The sequence below is a fragment of the Ammospiza caudacuta genome, chromosome 7, assembly GCF_027887145.1.
Source record: "Ammospiza caudacuta isolate bAmmCau1 chromosome 7, bAmmCau1.pri, whole genome shotgun sequence".
NCBI lineage: Eukaryota > Metazoa > Chordata > Aves > Passeriformes > Passerellidae > Ammospiza > Ammospiza caudacuta.
In genome coordinates, this window is record NC_080599.1 from 41,157,653 (window position 1) to 41,176,420 (window position 18,768).

Sequence of the window (18,768 nt, forward strand, 5' to 3'; positions counted from 1 at the left end):
GCAGGCAGCCAGCTGCTCTAGCTCTCTACCATTTATCCCTGCCCCATATTTGTGCCCCTTCGTGCTGCTCAGGTGCATTTGGCAGACAGACACCCCTGCTCCCCAAACCTGGGGCTATGGGGAGCAGAGGGCACAGGTCAGAACTGGGGGATGCCTGGGGCTGAGGGGGACAAGCCAAGGGGCACAGCCATGGGCACTGAGGGCCATTCTGCACCCAGCAGCAGCAGGAGCTTCTGCAGCCCTTTTTCTCTCCTGCAGCCCTTTTTCTCTCCCTCCAAGGCTGTGCTTCAGCAGAGACAAAAGCCCCCTCCCAGCTTCTTCTCTGAAAGCACTCTCATTCCTTTTCCATTTTCATCTAAGTTTCCAATGAAGATTTATTACTCTGAGTGATTACGCTGTCAGCCAAATGAGCAGGGAATAGGAATATCCTTTCTTCTTGCATTCCAGCCACTAGTCCGTTTGGCTCTCAGCAAAAAGAGCAGATTTAGCATGATTTTAGTCCCTTTTTCTTGCAGGTATTATTTATTTTCAGGTTGACAGCATGTGGGAAAACCCATCAAGAATCAGTACCCTGGGGCATGAAGCTGGGTTGTTATTCTCCTATTTAAAACCTCGAAGGAATGAGGTGGTCAGTTAAGCCTAAGTCATGTAAAACTCCAAGGCAAAGGCTCCCTATCAGCACTGAAAACCAGTCAGATGTGGCAGGAGAAGCAACTAACAAAAGGCAAAGAGGGCGGTGAGGAGACAGAAATGTCAAAGCAGAAGACAGCAATAGTTCCCATCCTACACTAAAAAAACAGGAATTGTACACAGCATGACAATTGCCAAGGAGATGAAGCATGCACGCATATGCAAAGAGATTTTACCCAAGACCTGTGAGATCAAGATTTATTTTTGAAGATTGATTTGTTGGGCTTTTTGTTGATGTTGTGTGTAGGGTTTTTCCTCCCTGGGATAGGTGGAGAGTGGGACATTTTTGTTTTTAATTTTCATTTCCTTGTAACAAGAATATTCCCCTGTCATGTGAGAACGCAGCTGCAGCAATAACACCACACTACACCTGAATGACAAGGGCACAAACCTAAATGTAAATAAAAAGAGTACCCAACTACTCTGATTTTGGTGCCCACCTGTGAGAAATGCAAGTAACAAACAGATTGCATCAAAAAAAACACCCCTCACGCTGGATTTCTGACATAACTGGTTAGATTATTAAAATGGTAATCAGTAAAAAGGGCAATTTCAATCAATCAACTTCATCTCCTAAGGAGAAGCCACAGGAGGGAGAGTGAAGGAGTCAGGAGATCTGGTTGTGCAGATTTAGGCAAATCACTTTGCTCTGTATGCCTGTTCCATTTTCCTTTTATCTCACTAGACTGTGTCCTAGCACTGTGTCATTGTCTAGACAACGCCATTTCTCCTGTCCTGCATTTTCATCCAAGAAAAAACTGGGGGAGGAAAGGACAGGGAACCGAGGCTGCAAAGCTCTTTACAGAGCCACAAACAGATTCACATCCTCACATCTCAACATCCCCAGTCACCAGCAAATGGCCAGAAAACCCTCTGGTAAAATGTTCCTTTTTTTCTTTCCTTATTTTGGTGCAACAGAGAAGGACAAGTTGCTGTTCTGTGAGCCCAAGCACAGCACCCTGCTTGGGGAGCCCAGGGCTCAGCCCTGCTGATGTTCTGCTCCTGTCAGCACAACACCACTTCTCTTCTCGGTTTGCTGTGACAAAACCCAGGAAACGGTGCAGAAAGGCAATGTTAACAACAAAAAACAAAAAACAAACCCTGTCAGGATGGCAGAGCTGAAAGCTGCTAACTGGGGAAGGCAGGGAGGGCAGGAGGAGGGAGGGAGGTGGTGTGACCACCCCCAGCCACAGCAGGTTTGGTGACATGGTGACATGCAGGGCGACCCCTTCACCTCGGGTCGTGCACAAGGTCCCAAAAGGCCCTCAATCAAAGCAGGGCTGAAGCATCCTAGCAAGGACAGTGCAAACAAAGCTCACAGGAAAATCACAGCATTTTCAGGGCCTGCCTGTGCCAGCGAGGTTTGCCTGGCTCCCCTTGCTGGGCTGCGGATGGAGCCGTGGGATGGGGCTCCCAAACTGCCTGAGCTGCAGAGCACACGGGAGAAATAAATGACAGAAACAATGTCCCTCTGGGTTCTTCTCTTTCTCTGCATATTATGGTGTCACTGTGCATGTCACCTTGTGATACTGGGTTATTTATCATCACTGAGTGCCTAGATTGGCCCCGCTAGAGAAAAATCAAAGAAAGCAGCAGGGGCTGGGGTTTGATGAGGAGGAAACAAATTCTTCCCTTCAAGAGCATGCAAACTTCTCTGCTACCCCTTGCACACCCACACACACAATCCCAGGCTGCTCCTTTCCCCTGCCAGCAGCTCCTCCTCACGCATCCCTGCTCCTCTCCCTTTCCTCTGCTCAGACTCAGTGCCTTGTTTCTATGGATTTCTGTGTCAATTCCCTGAAGGATATTCACTGGAATGGACACATTTACAGGATTACTAACATTCTGAAAGCAGGTGGTGCTATTATAGTCATACAAAAGCCACCTATTTTTGGTGCCTTGTGCTGTCATCCTGTTAGGCTGTGCTTTGCTTTGCCTGGTTATTGTACCAGCTTTCAGCACCATTTCTGTGGGCTGCTCCACTTCCAGCTCTGTCTGCAGGGGCCTGATAGAGGAGCATCTTTGTTCACTGGCTTGGAACTTCCCCACACAAAGAGAGGCCTGCAAGTTTCTCTTGCTGTCATCATTCATTTCCTTCATGAATCTTGAGAATGTACTTTAGAAAAAAGTTCTGCTATATGTGCATATCTAATGTATGCATACACTCACGCATGTAAATTTTCCTATGCAGAGCAGCAGCCTTAAAGTGAAATGTTAGAAGATGACTGTATTCACTTTATCCTTATGTCACATTTCAGGTAATCACTTTGAAAGTCATCAGGTAAATTTTGAGTATTGTCTATGTTCTTCAATTATGTCTGTTCATATTAACTGCTTTAATATCTCATCTTGTATTGGCTGGAAACTCTTAGATTGTCTAATCTCATTTCTTGGCACATGGTCTTACCTGTCCCTGCACTCCTGGGTTTGGTTGACAGCACTGCAAGGGTGCTGCACTTATCTGCAGCCACAGACCATCTCTGCCTAAATTCCATCTGAGCACCCAGCACTGAGAAGTAAATCGAGGTGAAACACAGGCACAAAGTTTAAATAAAATCACATTATCAGCAGCCACATTTACAGAGCCTCAGTTCTGAGACCTTACTAAACTACTGGTGAAATGATCAGGAAAAAACAATGTCAGCATGTGACAGTTTAAAAGTGCATGGAACAGAGCAGGGATCACTGCAGGAAGATCCTCAGGCAGACCAAAACCACCAGGATCTCCTCTGTCCTTTTCACCTTGAAGGGAGAAGCTGGATTTTCACTTTCAGCTCGGCACTTTGCAAAACCTGGCAATCTTGACTCCAGCTCCTTTTACTCCACATGAAGGCAGTGGAGGGCAGTATAAATTGTGCGTGTGCTTCCCAAAGTGTTTTATGCCAATCCAGCTCACGTGTGAGGGATTTGCATTCAGAGGGCTTACGGTAAGTACAGAATTATTAATACAGCGTTGCACTCGATAGCTGAGACACTGCTTGTAACCAGGGGGAAAAACCACCACCCTTCTGCTGTAAAGCATCTAAATGGGAATCAGGCTCAGCCTTGTCTCATAGCATATATGTCCTGACCTGCTGTTCTCTACTTTGTAACACAAATTCAGCTATAATCAATTATGGCTTGAAATGTTCCTTAAACATAGAGAAAAATCCAAAGCACATGCAAAGGCCTCTGATGGTAACTGATGTGATGAAACAGTGCAGGAAACTCCTTTTTCTTAAGGCTGATTCTCAGTGCCTCTGCAGACAGATGCAGTTGCTGTGCTGTGTACTGCTAACCTTGAACTGACATTAACAAATGTATCCAAACTTTCCTTTTCCAGCCAGGATGGGGACTCCTCTGACGGCTGCTGCACATTCCCCTCTCCCCTCATTTCATGACCAACTCTCTCTTGGTAGCCAATAGAGGTCAAATCTAGATCCCATTGGTATTCACGGTGAAAACTATTGACATCAACAGAGAGGATTTGTACAACAGAGAGAACATGAGCAGGAAAAGGCCACCCCAATCTCAGCTGGTGCAAACCAAGATAGTTACAGATTTACAACAGAGAAGGCACTGGAAAAAAAGACAAAAGAGAATAAAAGTATCCTTATTTAATCAGCTGGGATGCAAACACAATCTTCTCACAGCCCTGTGCCACAGGAAAGCTTGGACTTGGCCAGGCTGCTGCAACAGGGATGCTCCATATCCTGAAACCGCTACCACCGCTGGGGCAGTCCGGACACACGGGGGAAGCAAAGCGAGAAAAAACCCGCTTTGTTCCTGATTTTAGCCACCATCAGGAGCACATGCCCTGCTCTCAGCCGGCTGACACGGGGGGACGGCACGGTCGGTGCCAGAAGAGGGCACTTGAGCTCCAGCAAGCGGGAGATGCGCGGCAGGGCTCGGGCTGGACCAGCCCCGCCTGCGCCGCGGCACCGGGGATGCGCAAAGGACCGGGATGCTGCTCCCGTGAGGGCACCGGGGATGCGCAAAGGACCGGGATGCTGCTCCCGAGAGGGCACTGGGGATGCGCAAAGGACCAGGATGCGCAAAGGACCGGGATGCTGCTCCCGAGAGCAGCCCCGGGGATGCGCAAAGGACCGGGATACTGCTCCCGATAGCGGCACCAAGCGCCCTCCTCGCTGTTCTCCTGCCCCAGGGCTTCCTCCAGCCCCTCTGTGAGCTCCTGCATCACACAGGTCCCTAACCTGGCTTCCATGGATGGTATGCCCGCTGAAATTCTCTCCTTGCTGGAGCTTTTTGTGGTCACTTGCCCAGACTCCCTCTGGAGTGCAGTAACATTTACACTTCCTCCAGTCTTGCCCCCAGCAGAAGCATTTCTTGAGTCTCTTTCCTTTGCTCAGCTGCTTGTTCTCATCAAACTTGCCCAAACTTAATACTGCTGAGAACTTATGTTGGTAGAAACCAAAAAAAAATAAGGTCAGAAGTTTTGGGGTGAATGTGTATCAAACACACAAAAGCCTGCTGCCCAGCAAAGCATCCTAAACACAGAAGCTGTCTGCTTTTCCCAGCTGTGTCATCTGGTTCAAAACCAGACTAGTTTCCCTATAAACCTTACTCACTGAAGCACAAAACCTGCTCCCATCCCTCCAGGCACAACGTAATCAGCCATGCCTCATCTCCTTAGAAAACTCCTGACAACAAAATTTCACAGATTATGCAAAACCCTGAATTAAAGACAAGAAAGGCCAGAGGAGATGAATAAAAACAAACTGAATGATACAGCAAGTATGGCAATTTAGGTGTTGTTTTGAAAGCTTTGTTCTTTTTCTGTGGTGCTCCCTATGACAAATACGAAGCCATTTTCTTGTTTGAGATAGGTGAGCACAAAGTAATGGCTAACGTATCTGAACCAGCCCATAAACTCCCAGTGCATCAATCTATACCATCTAATTCTAAGTGGCTGCCTCAGAGTGGTAGCCCTGTGTTTGCATCCCAAAAGTTTCCAGACACATGAATAAACCAAGCACGGATAAATCGGTCTGAAGGTCTGTTTCTCAGATGGATCTGGCAGCTGCCTCGGTTTATTGGCAGCTCATTTATCATCTCAAGAAAAATATTGATGGTTCTAGAGACACAGGGCCTTTCTGTGTCCTGGCTGAAGGAAAGCTGTCCTTCTGGGCAGGCTTTGGAAAGAAAGTCAATGCGGCAAAATCTGCTTGGCAGAAACGTGAGGGATGTGGCACAAAGAAGAATCATTAAGTAAGGAAGAAGGAGCACCAGGATGATAACCCTGTTGGCCTAGAAATAGCCCAGACAGCAAGAATAGGAGATTGTGAGAGTGCTAACAGGCACAGTCATGGGCATCTTCTCAAGTGGAGGAATCACTGCTGCGCAGGAACAGACAAAGAGCCTGAAGCTGTGTTCTGCCAACAGAGCAGCCATTCAGCAGACCCTGAAGAAATTCACAGAAACACAGTGATCAAAAGGCTTGAAAACAAGGGGACTGAAGGACTGGAAACTCTCTCCCCTTGGGCTGGCAGCATCATGCAGTCCTGACTCCACGTAGAGTGCTGGCGGTCCAGCTGCCTCTCTCCTTGAAGGACACTGGGAAGACAATTGCAGCCTCTGAGCCTTTTCCATTCCCTATCTTGACTAAACCAGCTGCATTCCATTTGAACAGCATATTTAGGGATTTATTGAAAGCAATACTGAAATTTGTCATGAATTGATGTGGTGGGAAGAGATGTTACTTTTCACATGTCCCCTCAATATTCCTCCAGCCAAATGTCCAGAGACCAGTGTAAGTTTTGGCTACACATGGCACTCCTCTGCCCTGCAGATCCTCCTTGCTACATGAGAGGTCTTGAGCAGCTAACATTCATATTGATGGAGAAAAGATGAGTGGATTGTCACCTATCACTTGATATTTTATGCTATCAGATGACAATTGTGTGTTTAATAAGGATTACTTAGTTTCAGAAAAAGAAATAACCAGCCTGACAGAATCATGAATGCAACCTGACTGGGAGCTGTTATCCAGAAGTTGCTTCACTGCACACCAGTCATAATGACCCAAAGCAAGGTATTTGGGATATTGCAGTTTTCAAAAATGTAATCCCTTCAATAGGCAGTGTTGCCAGATTCTTTTAACCGAATGAACAAAAACTCCAGTGTATGCTGAGCAGGAATTCAGTTAGTTTAAGAAGTTCTGAATCCTTCCTAAGTACCAGGAAAAAACCAAGAGGACAGGAGAGCAATCACAGTGTTAAGTGCATCAGGAACTGAACACATGATGTTTACAGTCTATACTCTAAAACTGAAAGCTTTATTCTTCATTTGGTTCTTATACTCGCTGCTCATGTGACCAGAGTGCCATTTATCCTGAATGCAAACAAAAATCATACAACAAATACCACTGGAATCACTGGAGTTGATTCTCCATTACTTGGCAAGTCAAACAGTTGTGAATAGCCAGAGAAAAAATGTAAGATGACAAACCAGCTCTAGACATGGTTACCTGATCTGGTAATATTTTTCTGCTTATGATGTAGCGGGTAAGCACACAGCAAATAACTAAATAAGCTGTGAAATTTCAAATGTGAAATACAGGTGGCTGATGGTCAATGCTGCTCCCAGGGTGACAGGTAGGAATCACAAAATAAAGCTTTCTGATTGTAGGCTTAAAACAAACAAGTAATTAGTAACCTATGGAAATCCATGACAAGGAAAGTTTGGATGCTAAAAATGTATACAGGTTCATGGGAGACACATCCACTGACTGTTATCTCAGATAAAATCAATGTGTGGGTTTTGGTCTTTTCTCCCAAGTAACAAGTGATAGGACTGAGAAAATGTCCTCAGGTTGTGCCAGGGAAGGTTTAGGTTGGACATTAGGAAACATTTCTTCACAGGAAGGGCTGTAAGGTACTGGAACAGGCTGCCCAGGGAAGTGATGGAGTCACTATTCCTGGAAGGATTTAAAGGATACGTGGATGTGGCACCTGGAGACATGGTTTAGTGGTGGGCTTGGCAGTGCTGGGTTACTGGTTGGACTTGATGATCTTAGAGGTCTGTCCCACCCTAAATGACTTAATGAATTCAATAACTCTGGCTCTGGGATCCCCAATCCACTAATTGCTGGAAACCAAAGAATATTCTGGGGAAAATAGTTGCATGCTTATTCTGTTTTCAAATTCTTCTCAGGCACCTTATTTTGACCTCTGTGAGAGACAAGGCACTGCAGAGGACTGGTTTTGATCTGAGCTGATTTGGCTGTCCTCTTCTTAAGAGATGAGACATGAGAGAATCAGACCCACTCTTGCTCTTATCAAAACACAAAAGTTTCTGAACACCAGATCAAAGCTGCAGGTTATCTTTAGTTTCTGCCTGAGACATGTTCAAGCTTTGTTTTTCTGAACTGTGGACAAAGTTTCCCCTCTGGATGACAAGAAACACAGCTGGCTTAGGGTGGGCCTGTACTGGCCTTGGCTTGGATGGGTATTCCCACCACCTGGGAACTGAAACCTGACAAATTTCCGGCCTTTTTTAGCAGAGGTTTCGTGGGGAAGGTGCAATCTGCTTTCCAGAATGCCACAAGATATCCTTTGTTAGGGCTTTCACAGGGGCTAGGGGTTAAAGTGTAGAGAGGAAAGGAAAGTGAAGTCTCAACTCACCAGGGGCATGCTCAGAAAGAAAAGGAGATGTTGGATCTGTTTCCTGTGACTTTCATGCCTACTGTCCTCCTCTGGTTTCTAACAATAGACATGCAGCTGTCCCTACTGGAGAGATTAATTGTGGTCTCTCTGCTCATTCAGCCAGCTATTTTTCATGAAACTCATAGGAATGTAATATCTCTGAGACCTTCATCACTGTCAAATTCAGTTGCAATTGGTCAAGCAGCTGAGAAAGACACACAGAGAGACACTTGTTTCTTTGCAGAGTTTCCTAAAAATCATCTCTGATCTTCTTTCAGAAGGTTGGTATTTGAGACTAAAGAAGTGGTTGTTAAAAAAGAGATTCTGCTCCCAACCTAGAAGTCCCTTTAAACAACAATAACCAAGATGATAGTAGCAAAATATGAAAGCAAGAAGGAGTAGTTTGGGTGAAAGGCAGTAAAAAGTGAACAAAACCACGAGACTGGGCGTGTCTGATTAGTGAAACACCTCCTGGGAAAAGTCCCATGGGCTGACAGAAAGGCCTGGGGTAGGATTAATGACCTGAATGCCAACGAGATGGTGAGAACACAGACAGGACAGGCACAGGGGAGAAAACTCAGCCAGATTTGAAGAGACACAGAGAAGAGGAAAAAGAACAGAAACATGGAGACACACAAACAGCACCACAGGCTGGCAGAAAGGGAGAGACCTCTCCCAGAGACACTGCAATTTGGCTGTTTATTGCTTTTTGAAAAACAGCTTGTTCTGAATGGCTTTTCCCCTCTTCAATCCCAATGACATTTGGGAAAGCTTCAAAGCACAGCATTGTCTAAAGCCCTTTCCTAACCTAAGTCTCCAACCCACAGACACTAATAATAACCACTCCCCTCAGACATTTCCAACAAATTGTTAATATATTTTAAGCCCTTCTCTCCATTGCCTTTCAGATTAGCCTTGCCCTTTCCTTTGCACTTAAGTTTAGCAAGTGTTACTAATAGGAATTTAACATTTACCAAAGAATTATTTTAAGTACGGATCTAATAGCATTTGTATGGTGTTCTGAGCACCCAAGAGCCTCGTATCAGTTCTATATGCTTAGTTTTGTCTAAGTTGCTTCTAAGAAAAAGGAAAAATACATGTTTAAGGAAAAGAAAATTCATAACAGAGGCATTCAAACCCAGGAAAGCCAGCTCCAAGAAGGATAGCAGCAGTGTCTGGAAGGAGCTTTCCCTTCTTTATGTTATCCACAAACCTGCATTCACTCATGTGATCAACCTCACCTTCCAACCTTTCAGCAAAACCTCAACTTGTGCTTGGTATAAGTTATTTTTTTCTGTGTACAAAAGAAATACCGACAGAAAAAAGCTATGATTATTACTATGTTTATTATTACAATATTATTATTGACCAATATTATTAGCTGGCAAATTTTATGGGTTTTTAAAAATATACTACCATCAAAACCTTTTTGAATTAGAGAGTTTTGTGCTTGCAGACCATGAGTCATTGAGAGCTTGAGTGGAAAGCACCAGTGAGGCTTTCAGTCAGCAAAGCCTCAGTGACAGCTTGGCACCAGGAGCATTGAGTGTCTCACAGGGACCCCAAAGGCTGCATTGGATGAGACCATTTTTAGAGCTGAGCTTGTGAAGCTCAGTCTTCCCATGCCACTGGATACAGCCCTACTTGGGCTGAGGAGCACATCCTGAGCCAGCTCTGAGTTGAGGACAGCTGCTGGGATGCAGGAGTGGTATTTGCACACGTGTCTCTAAGATGCTCAGCTCTGTACAAGGTCCCAGTTGCTGGATTCAGTTGTAAATATTGGTGGTTCTCAAATCAACCTGTCCAAATTCCCTAGTCCATGTTCACAGCTACTCAAGTCTTCCTGCTCTTCAAAGGAGGCAAACTCCTGTATTCATGTTTGAAACTGACTTGAGGGCATTTCTGTAAGTCTGAATATGCATCTTGCTTACATTCTCATCCCACAGCCACCATCTGTTCTATCCCCTGTACCTTGGGAAAGAAATATGCATACACAAGAGGAGAGAAAAGGTAACTGGAATCAGATGGTTAAATGGAATAATTTTGAAGGTGTCTTCCAAGACTGATATTCTACATTTAAGCAAAAAAAAAAAAAAAAAATCTTTCTTTAAAATAGAAAAGCACCCTTGTAATACACTTCGCACTTTTATAGCATCTTTCATCTGAGGCTATCAAAGCACTTTGAGGTACAGATCCTAAGAAATCCATTACAAAAATTATGCATATTCCTAAGTTGACTGTAGTCACTTCCCTAAATTTCCATTTCTCTGACACTCCCAGACAGATTGACACAGTCAGTGCTACAGGCAACCAGATAGACAAATCTACATAAATATAAACTCTCCCCCACAAACAGCCTCCCCTACAGAAGAGAAGTGTTTTTGTGCAGCATTGTCCACTCCATTGAGCCCTTTGAGGTGTGCATACTGCAGCACCATGTACTGCCTTGTACTTTCATTCCACTGCACTTCATTAAACATACTTTCACTGTTTCTTAATTTTCTTTGAGCAGGTCCCACTGTATATACCCGATATGAACAAACACACAGATTCCTTCTGGGTATGAGCCAACAGCTGCAACCCTGAAAAATATCAGCTTCTTATATCATTAACTGAGTTTCCATGGTGCCCTGGGGCAGAGATATTGATGCTTGACAGCATTATCACTATAAAGTAACTTTACAACTCTATAATTTAACTCTATGCTTCCAGTAATATTAAGAGCATTTGAAATTGTGGCTGTAAACCTTGACACTTTCACACAGACTGGGGAGCTGAAAAGAGGATTTTGTTTCTTCTCCTCCAAACCAGCCCTAAACATGGTACTAAGAAACAAACACGACGTGCAAGGAGGTCACACAGAAAAATCTGCAGGATTAGGATTAATGCCATGTTTTGCAACACACAGAAAGGAGCCTGTTTGTAGTGCCTCAGCAGAAGAAGGAGACCTCTGGATGCCTCTCCCTGAATATGTGCCTGATTTACTTTGAAATCATCTTGGCAAGAATCTCTAACACAAGTTCAAACCTAAGCCACGCTGAATAACCTCTGCAGAGCTCCCTCAGCTTTATCAGCACAGCTTTTCATACCTCATTGGCTTCTGCTAGTAATGTTGCCTTTACTGGCTGGGAATGAACCTGCAAAGGCCATAATCTGTCTCATAAGGATCTTCTCTTAAGGATATCACTAACAGAGATAGGAGGATCAGGACAGGCAGTTGCCAAAAAAAGAAATGTAAAAAAGCCCAAAATAACCAAGTACATTTGCCCTAGGGGACTGGCAGGTACATGAAGCTCTAAAAGTTATAGATGCTTTTACTGGAATTGTAGTTTGCATACAGATTCCTTTTCCCCAGGACAGGCATTTACTGAGATCCAAGTACTCTTTAAAAGGAATCTGGATGTAACAAATGACTGTTTCCTCTGGGGATTTAACTTCTCAAGTTCCCAGTCAAGCAGCAGGCAGATATTTCGCTTGAAGTTAAGAATAAGAATGAACCCAGTGGTCTCCATGTCAAAAGCCCAGGATGTGAGCTCCTGTTAGGTGTTTGAAGAGATTCTAGTCAATCCAAGCCTTCATTCTATGGCTGTAGCCACATAAATACATCTTTATGCCCACAAACAAGAGAGAGTTCAGCAGTGCACCTTTGGATGGGGTCCTTCTCCACCTGGAGGAAGCTTGGAATTGAGATAAAAATACACAAAAAAGCTACGGACATGCTGACAATTGTGATGCCCACCCATCTCAATGAACATTCTCCCCTACAGCTATGGTCATACCAGTTCCTGCCAGGTCTCCATCATTTCTGCCCTCCTGCCAGGTCTCCATCATTTCTGCCTTCCTGCCTCATGGCTGGGCTGTGGAAGAGTAAAATCCTTTTATTCTCTGTTATGAACTGCCTCCTTTGCAGCAAGCATCCAGTTCAAACACTCTAAAAAATGAACCAAATAGATTTTAGAGCTGTTGATGTGAGAGTCCTTTGCTGGCTGCTCTCAGGCCAGGCTGCCATGGCTGCTCTTCACAGCTGTAGTGGGATACTGGAGAGCACCAGCTCTGGGTGTGCTGGGCATTCCTCCTGCCTCCCCCTCTTTATCCCTTGTTCCCTGCCCAGCTCTGAGGCTGGTGAGAATCGAGGCAGCTCAGCAGCTCAGCTGCTGCTGGTGAGTGCTGCAGAGCAGTTTACAAGCCTCATGTCATAAGCCCTGTAAATGCCTAGTAAAACATGGAATTTAATGGAAGCGTATCAGCTCATTTTAAAGCTCCTTCACCTGGTGCTGAGCTAACTGTTGTTGTGCTGCCTTTTTTAATCAGTTACCACCAAATGTGTGCATGTGTGAGAAGGGTTTTAAACGTTTCTCTGTCCACTTCCAGGAGAGTAACAGACAAGCCTACAATCCTCTTATTATGCCTTTGAAACAGAGTCCATTCACTGTTATCTGCAGCGCGTGTTATCGTGGGGTTTTCTGCAGAGCTTACAGAACATATCCCTAATGTTTCTCACACTCCAGGTATGTATCTGTTAGACACAGACCTAGCAGGCACACACACAGCTCTGCAGGAATGTCTAAGTGCTTTGTTTGCTGGGTGAAAATACAAGAGGAACTCCAGCAGTAGCCATTAGTGATGCCATATCAGTCAAGGCCTGAGACACTGATGCAATCATGTTAATTCTCTGGGTTAGAAAAGGACAGAAACTCAACACTCTGCATGGTGTCATCCCACCATATATGCCCCAAACATAAACACCCTCCACCAGGCTGGAGGAAGACCCTTCTCTCCTGGATTTCATTTAAACAGTGCAGCCCTAGTAGCCAATTTGTTTTTAGAACATTCCAGGTGTCATCCTCTAAATTCTGAACCAATTCATTTACAACATTCAGTCATACTAACTGGAGTAATTTGAAACTGATTTTCATTTCTAATGGTACCTTTCCATCCATTTTTCTTACTGAAAAAAGTTACTGTCCACACTAATGGGTCGAATTGAAACACTCAGACTGAAAATCTGTCTTCCATTTTCATGCATGTAAGGTATTCATATATCTCAAAAATTACAAAGAATATTTCAGTCAGTCACACAAATCTGAAAAAAATGGATAATCTTACCTATTGTTAAAACATATCTATTACTGTCACACAGAAGTTTGCATGGATCACAGAGTTAGCATGTAAAACCTGGAGAACACAAAGAGATAAAAACCCACCAACAAACCTAATCCACTTATATAATGGCATGAAAGGGAGTAGTACTGTGATCTTACTTGCTACAAATGCTGTAAAGAAAGGAAGCTGACAGGTATCATTACTTGTCACCAGAGCAAACACAAGTCTATTCAGAGTTTGTTCAGTATTTCTACCTGTCCACAGGAACAACATTAGGCTAAATTCATATTTTGCAGAATCTGGAGATCCTAATTGGTTTTGTTCTCTAAAAGGAGCCAGTATGGCTAGTTCTGGATGTGTGATCCACTTTGTAGTCTCTTTTCATGGTTGTGGGTGACCTGAATTTGAGGCTGAATCTCAGTCTGCACTCCTTAATCCAACAGTAGAAGCTTTGAACAATCCTAGCCTCCCTGATCCTGTTTCCATTGAAAGGAAAGGGAAATGGGAAAAGGGAAATGGGAAAAGGAAAAGAGAAGGGGAAAAAGGGAAAGGGAAAAAGGGAAATAACAAATAACATCACAGTGGGACAAACAAAGCTCTAAGAAATACATATTAAAGACAGATTTCCAGAATACTTGCACTATCAGTTCAGTTCTTGGGCTTGCTGTATTTCTTCCTTTTTGTGCTTGAGTTGCTGCCTGCATATAAGTAGATAGTTAATAGAAGCAGCCCTGTCCTTGGAGGCCAATATGAGCTGACTGCCTGTGTCTTTGGTTCAGGTCCATTAAAAAATCCGAGCATTAATTAATCACTGACTTGCAAATAGCCTAAATTGGAATGCTCTGCGATTGTTTTACTTTCGGTCACAGGCACTTCAGTGATGTGAAACTTCCTCCCCTGCCAGGACAGGATGTGCATAAATCCAGTGGCTACTCCTGTGTTGGATCAGACCAGTCTAGAGCCTGTTCCAAGCAGCTCCATTGCTTCCACTAACCAGAAAACTGCACACATGAGGAAAAGACCTCACAGGCAGTACTCTGGATAGAATTCCTACTCTGGATAGAATTGAAAAGGAAATAATAAAACCTTCCAGGGCAAAATGCCAGTGCAGCATACTCCATGGGCAAAGAGCCTCCCTCTGCTTGCTGTCTGCCAGGCCAACCAAAACCTGCTTCTCCTCCTTTTCCACTCAGCTGGGTGAAACCCTAACTGCAGAAACCAAGCTGCTGCTTGAGTGCTGTGCCAGGGGGAAGGTTCTCTGCTCTGGATCCTGTTTTCTGTGCCCCAGCTGCTGATGGGATGAACAGGAATGGAGCAGGGAATGGAGCACCTCTGCCTGCAGCAGGCAAGGCAAGCCAAGCACATGGAGATGTTGGAACCCACAGGAGAAACTTCTGCCATGTGAAGCACACACCAGAAATCTTTATAGAAAAGGAGACTAAGCCAGTCTGATCTACCAGTCGTGAAGGAAAACATATCCAAGGGAATCATGATCTCGTGTATATAGGGGCTCTTTCCGTTCCTCACTGGAAAAACTGTGTTCTTGATAAATAAGGAAGAGAAACAAGTAGTTTTCAGCATGAGCAGAAAATGAGGAAGAAAATTAAAGGTAAAACTAAGGCACAGGTTCTTGAAACACCAAAATACCATCTTAAGGAAATAAATACCTAAACCTAACAGTAACAACATTTTCTTCCACAGTGGCAAGATATACTACATTTGTGCATGTTGCAAGGAGCTTTTCCTTCAGTTAACTTTACTGGGCAAAAAAGAGCTTCTATTACAAATGCTCAAGCCTGGTAAATCACTTTTCATATATTCATCTCCCTCCTTCCCCCAAATTTCACTTTCAGTGGAGAAGTCAAACCACAAAAGCCCAAATGACAAACAATTCCTCTCCCTGCTCCCTGCTCCCTGTTTCTTGCTCTTATTCCCACATTGAGAGCCTATATACATGGATGGTGAAGAATTGTATCTCATATGAAAATTTCTCCCTTGCTATCCCCAACTTCCAAAATGCAGGGGAGAGGTAAATAGGCAATCACAGCTAATCTCTCTCCCTCTGCAGTGTTTCTAAACCTGTGAAAATTTCAAAAGCTGCCATGATAGAATGACAAAATGAAATAACACACCCAGCGCTGAAGTATGGGCACTGGCTGTTTGATTGAGCATGGTGACAAAAAGAAAAAGAAAAACATAAAAGCAGATCATAAGACCAGTCAGAACAATTCTACAAATTGCTGATACATTGAGATAGCCAGATGGATATGTGTTTTTTGAGGAATGAGACACCGCTTCTATTTGAGCACTCAGAAAGGCCAACAACTTTGATGGTTTTGTTCTCACAATTTGACTTCTATTTCTTTGTCAACTGGCATTGAAGATTTGTCCTCGAGGCAGCTGCAGAACCTAATGGATCCTTTTGGCTGCAGTTCAAAGGCAGAGAAGATATTTTACTCAGTACCAAAGATGCACTGTCAACTTGCTATTAAAACAATAACACAAACACAGGGCTAATGAGGGAATAAGGAGAGAAATGAAGAAAGAAATGGAAGGCTGTGGAGGGGAATGGATCACAGACTCTCCAGGACTAGCTCCTATAACAAGTGTGTGAGACAATCTCCTACAAGAGGGAAATGGCTTATTTGATCTAATGTCTTTCTCTTCTTGAATTTCCACAGTATGGAGAATCAATATGAGGGAAATTAAAGCATCAGGAGCAGACTCACATTTCCACTTGTGTGTGTTCCTATCTCAGCAAACTCTTATGGAGACACAAGTATTTACCTTAAGTGCCCGGTCCACGTGTGCTGCAAGGGGATGGATTTCAGAAGGATACAGGCTTCCTCGGTGTAGGGCACAGCAGGAGCAGCTCCAGCCAGGATGTAGCTGTAGAAGGAGACCTCCAGAGTGTAGCAGTAGGATGTGTCATTGAGGAGCCCCCCAAGGAAGCGCCGGCCTGTGCCGGCTTTCACAGCGTCCCTGTTGAACGACGTGCTGGACTGCAGGAGCAAGAACACAGGAGAGCTCAGGAGTGCAGCAAGGGAAGGAGCCTCTGAGAGGATAGAGAAGCTTCACTCACACTGCCAGACCCCATTTGCACTGTATAGGCTGCTCTGGGTTTTGGTCACGGCCTGGAGGGGAAGCACGAATCTGGCACACAGGCTATAAATGATGCCTGGCAGACCCTCACAAAATTCATCTGGGCTCACCATTAATATCAGCTTTTCCTCTTCCCTCTCAGATAACACAAAGCAAGGCTGTCATATGCAGGAGTTGAAAGTGAGCCTTCCAGATCCCCCTTGCTCAGGAGTTAAGCTGCACCATTACCTGGATATTGGATTCCTTTGTCTCCACTGCATTCCCCTGTATCATCACCATTCCCCCCACCCCTTCACCTGGGCTCTTAATCAAAACAGAAATACAGTGGCATTTATGTTTTGGTGAAACTTTCTCACCTAAGATATTTGACTGGTTCTTAAATTAGGTCACAGAAATTTCCACTTCACTAACTTAAATGTTAAGGGGGTGTTGCTCTCTGGGTGGAAAAATCTACCTCACTATTCTACAGCACCAGCAGCACAGTATAAAAGGCAGTATTTTGTGCTATTACTGAAGATCTGGCTGTAAGAACCCTATAGCTTTATGACTATTCATTTGAGGGGTGGAGGGGAGGACTCCAAGCATTTCCATAAATGAGTTTTAGCTCTCCTTTGAAGGCATGACATCTGGAGACTAAAGGGCAGCTCATCTTCAGGTCGATTGAAGTCTCAGAGCTTGTTCCTACCAACTAGACAGAAAAATGGATTCTGATTTCATTTTGATTTTCAGACTCTATTCAGAAACCTCATAACCATTAGACTGAGCCAATCTGGGCTGAGCACAAGCTAGTGACAACCACAAAAAAACGATCCAACTTGGATCTGTTGTATAAAAGGTCATTACATCTCCTGCTGTAAGAATTTTATGTCGCCAGTGAAACACAAAGGACCCTTAACACAGCTCAATGTTCAGTCATTGTGCCCATGGTGAATTCTTTGAGCTGTCCAGTGTCCACCTATGGAGCCTTAGGGCTACTACCTTTTCTAGCCAACACCATGTGAATATTTATGAAATCCATCTCTTACCAAAACTGGGAAAAGAAAATTTCCTGTGTATTTAAGAAATGGGATGCAATGGTTCAAAATACTGAACTTCTCTAGACTGAGAAAATCAGGTTAATACTGAAATGAGCAACAACTCTTGATAAATACTGTATAACAGGAAAAAAGCAGAAAAAAAGCAGAAATACCTGTGGGTTTATTAACATTCTGAATGTCTTGAAATCTCTCTCATGTTGTAAAAAGGAAGGTTTTCCAGTTTAATTAGAATAAAATGGAATTGGGTTTCTTATTATCATTATATATAGATGTTTCCAAATGCAACTTGTTGTCTTTTTGGTAACATAATATTTAACTTTGTGGTGATTTGTACACAGAATGCATTTTCCTATGTAGATACAATATAATTTCTGCCAAATTACATAGCAGAAGCCTGTAGAATATTCTGAATACCTGTGGGAGAGGGAGCAAAGCACTCATAAGGAATGCTGGGAAAATTAACTGTTAATTTGATATATGGGATAAAATACTTTAAGAGGTCTACAAGAGGGAATGTTCTCTGGATTCCAGCAAAATAAACCTTCAAAAGGCCACTGAGATCCTGAGGCAGAGGGAAGCTTTGGCCTCAGTTAAATTTCAGAAGCAGAGGAAGATGATCATGCTCAGGGGATTGCTTCCTGAGCCAAGTGAGCACCAACTTCAGTGGAAGATGAAGGTGCTCCATGTTCAAACAAATGCCTGAAGTGGAACTTTTAATGCATGAGAGCATCAGCTGCTGGTGGAAACAAAGGAACAGGAAAACAAATGGCTCAGGACAGGATATTGGGCTTTGTGTGCAGAGGCATCACTCACAAAGGGACTAAGCTAATTCTGAGGCTGTATTTGGCACAGGAAAAACAAGGAAAATGTGGGAGGAGGTGACTCAGGGAAGACATTAGGGATAGAAGTACTTCAGTGAGTAGGAGACTCAGTTACTGATATGGAACATTTGAGAAGATTATGGAATCTCATCAACTCTGTTGAAAACAAATTGTACAAGTATCTGCTGAGTACAGTTGGTGGTTTTGGGATACAGTTTGCACATGAAATCCTTCTCCTATTTCCCATTATCTTAATCAGGCTAAAAAGAAAGTTATGAGTAGAATTCCTAATAGATGATTCTTAAGATGAATCTTATGTAATATTTTCATCACAGTTCTTGGCACGGCAAAGGAGGAGCATGCCAACAAAAT

General features: G+C 43.8%; 1 protein-coding gene across 1 annotated transcript in view; it reads right to left on the bottom strand.

Annotated features, from left to right (window-relative positions):
- Window positions 1-18,768, bottom strand: part of LOC131559671 (cytosolic carboxypeptidase 6-like) — a 205,540-nt gene that overhangs the window by 63,380 nt on the left and 123,392 nt on the right. Inside the window, exon 6 of the mRNA XM_058808088.1 lies at window positions 16,276-16,438. Coding sequence (XP_058664071.1) covers window positions 16,276-16,438 — 163 coding nt within the window. The remainder of the gene's footprint in view (window positions 1-16,275; window positions 16,439-18,768) is intronic.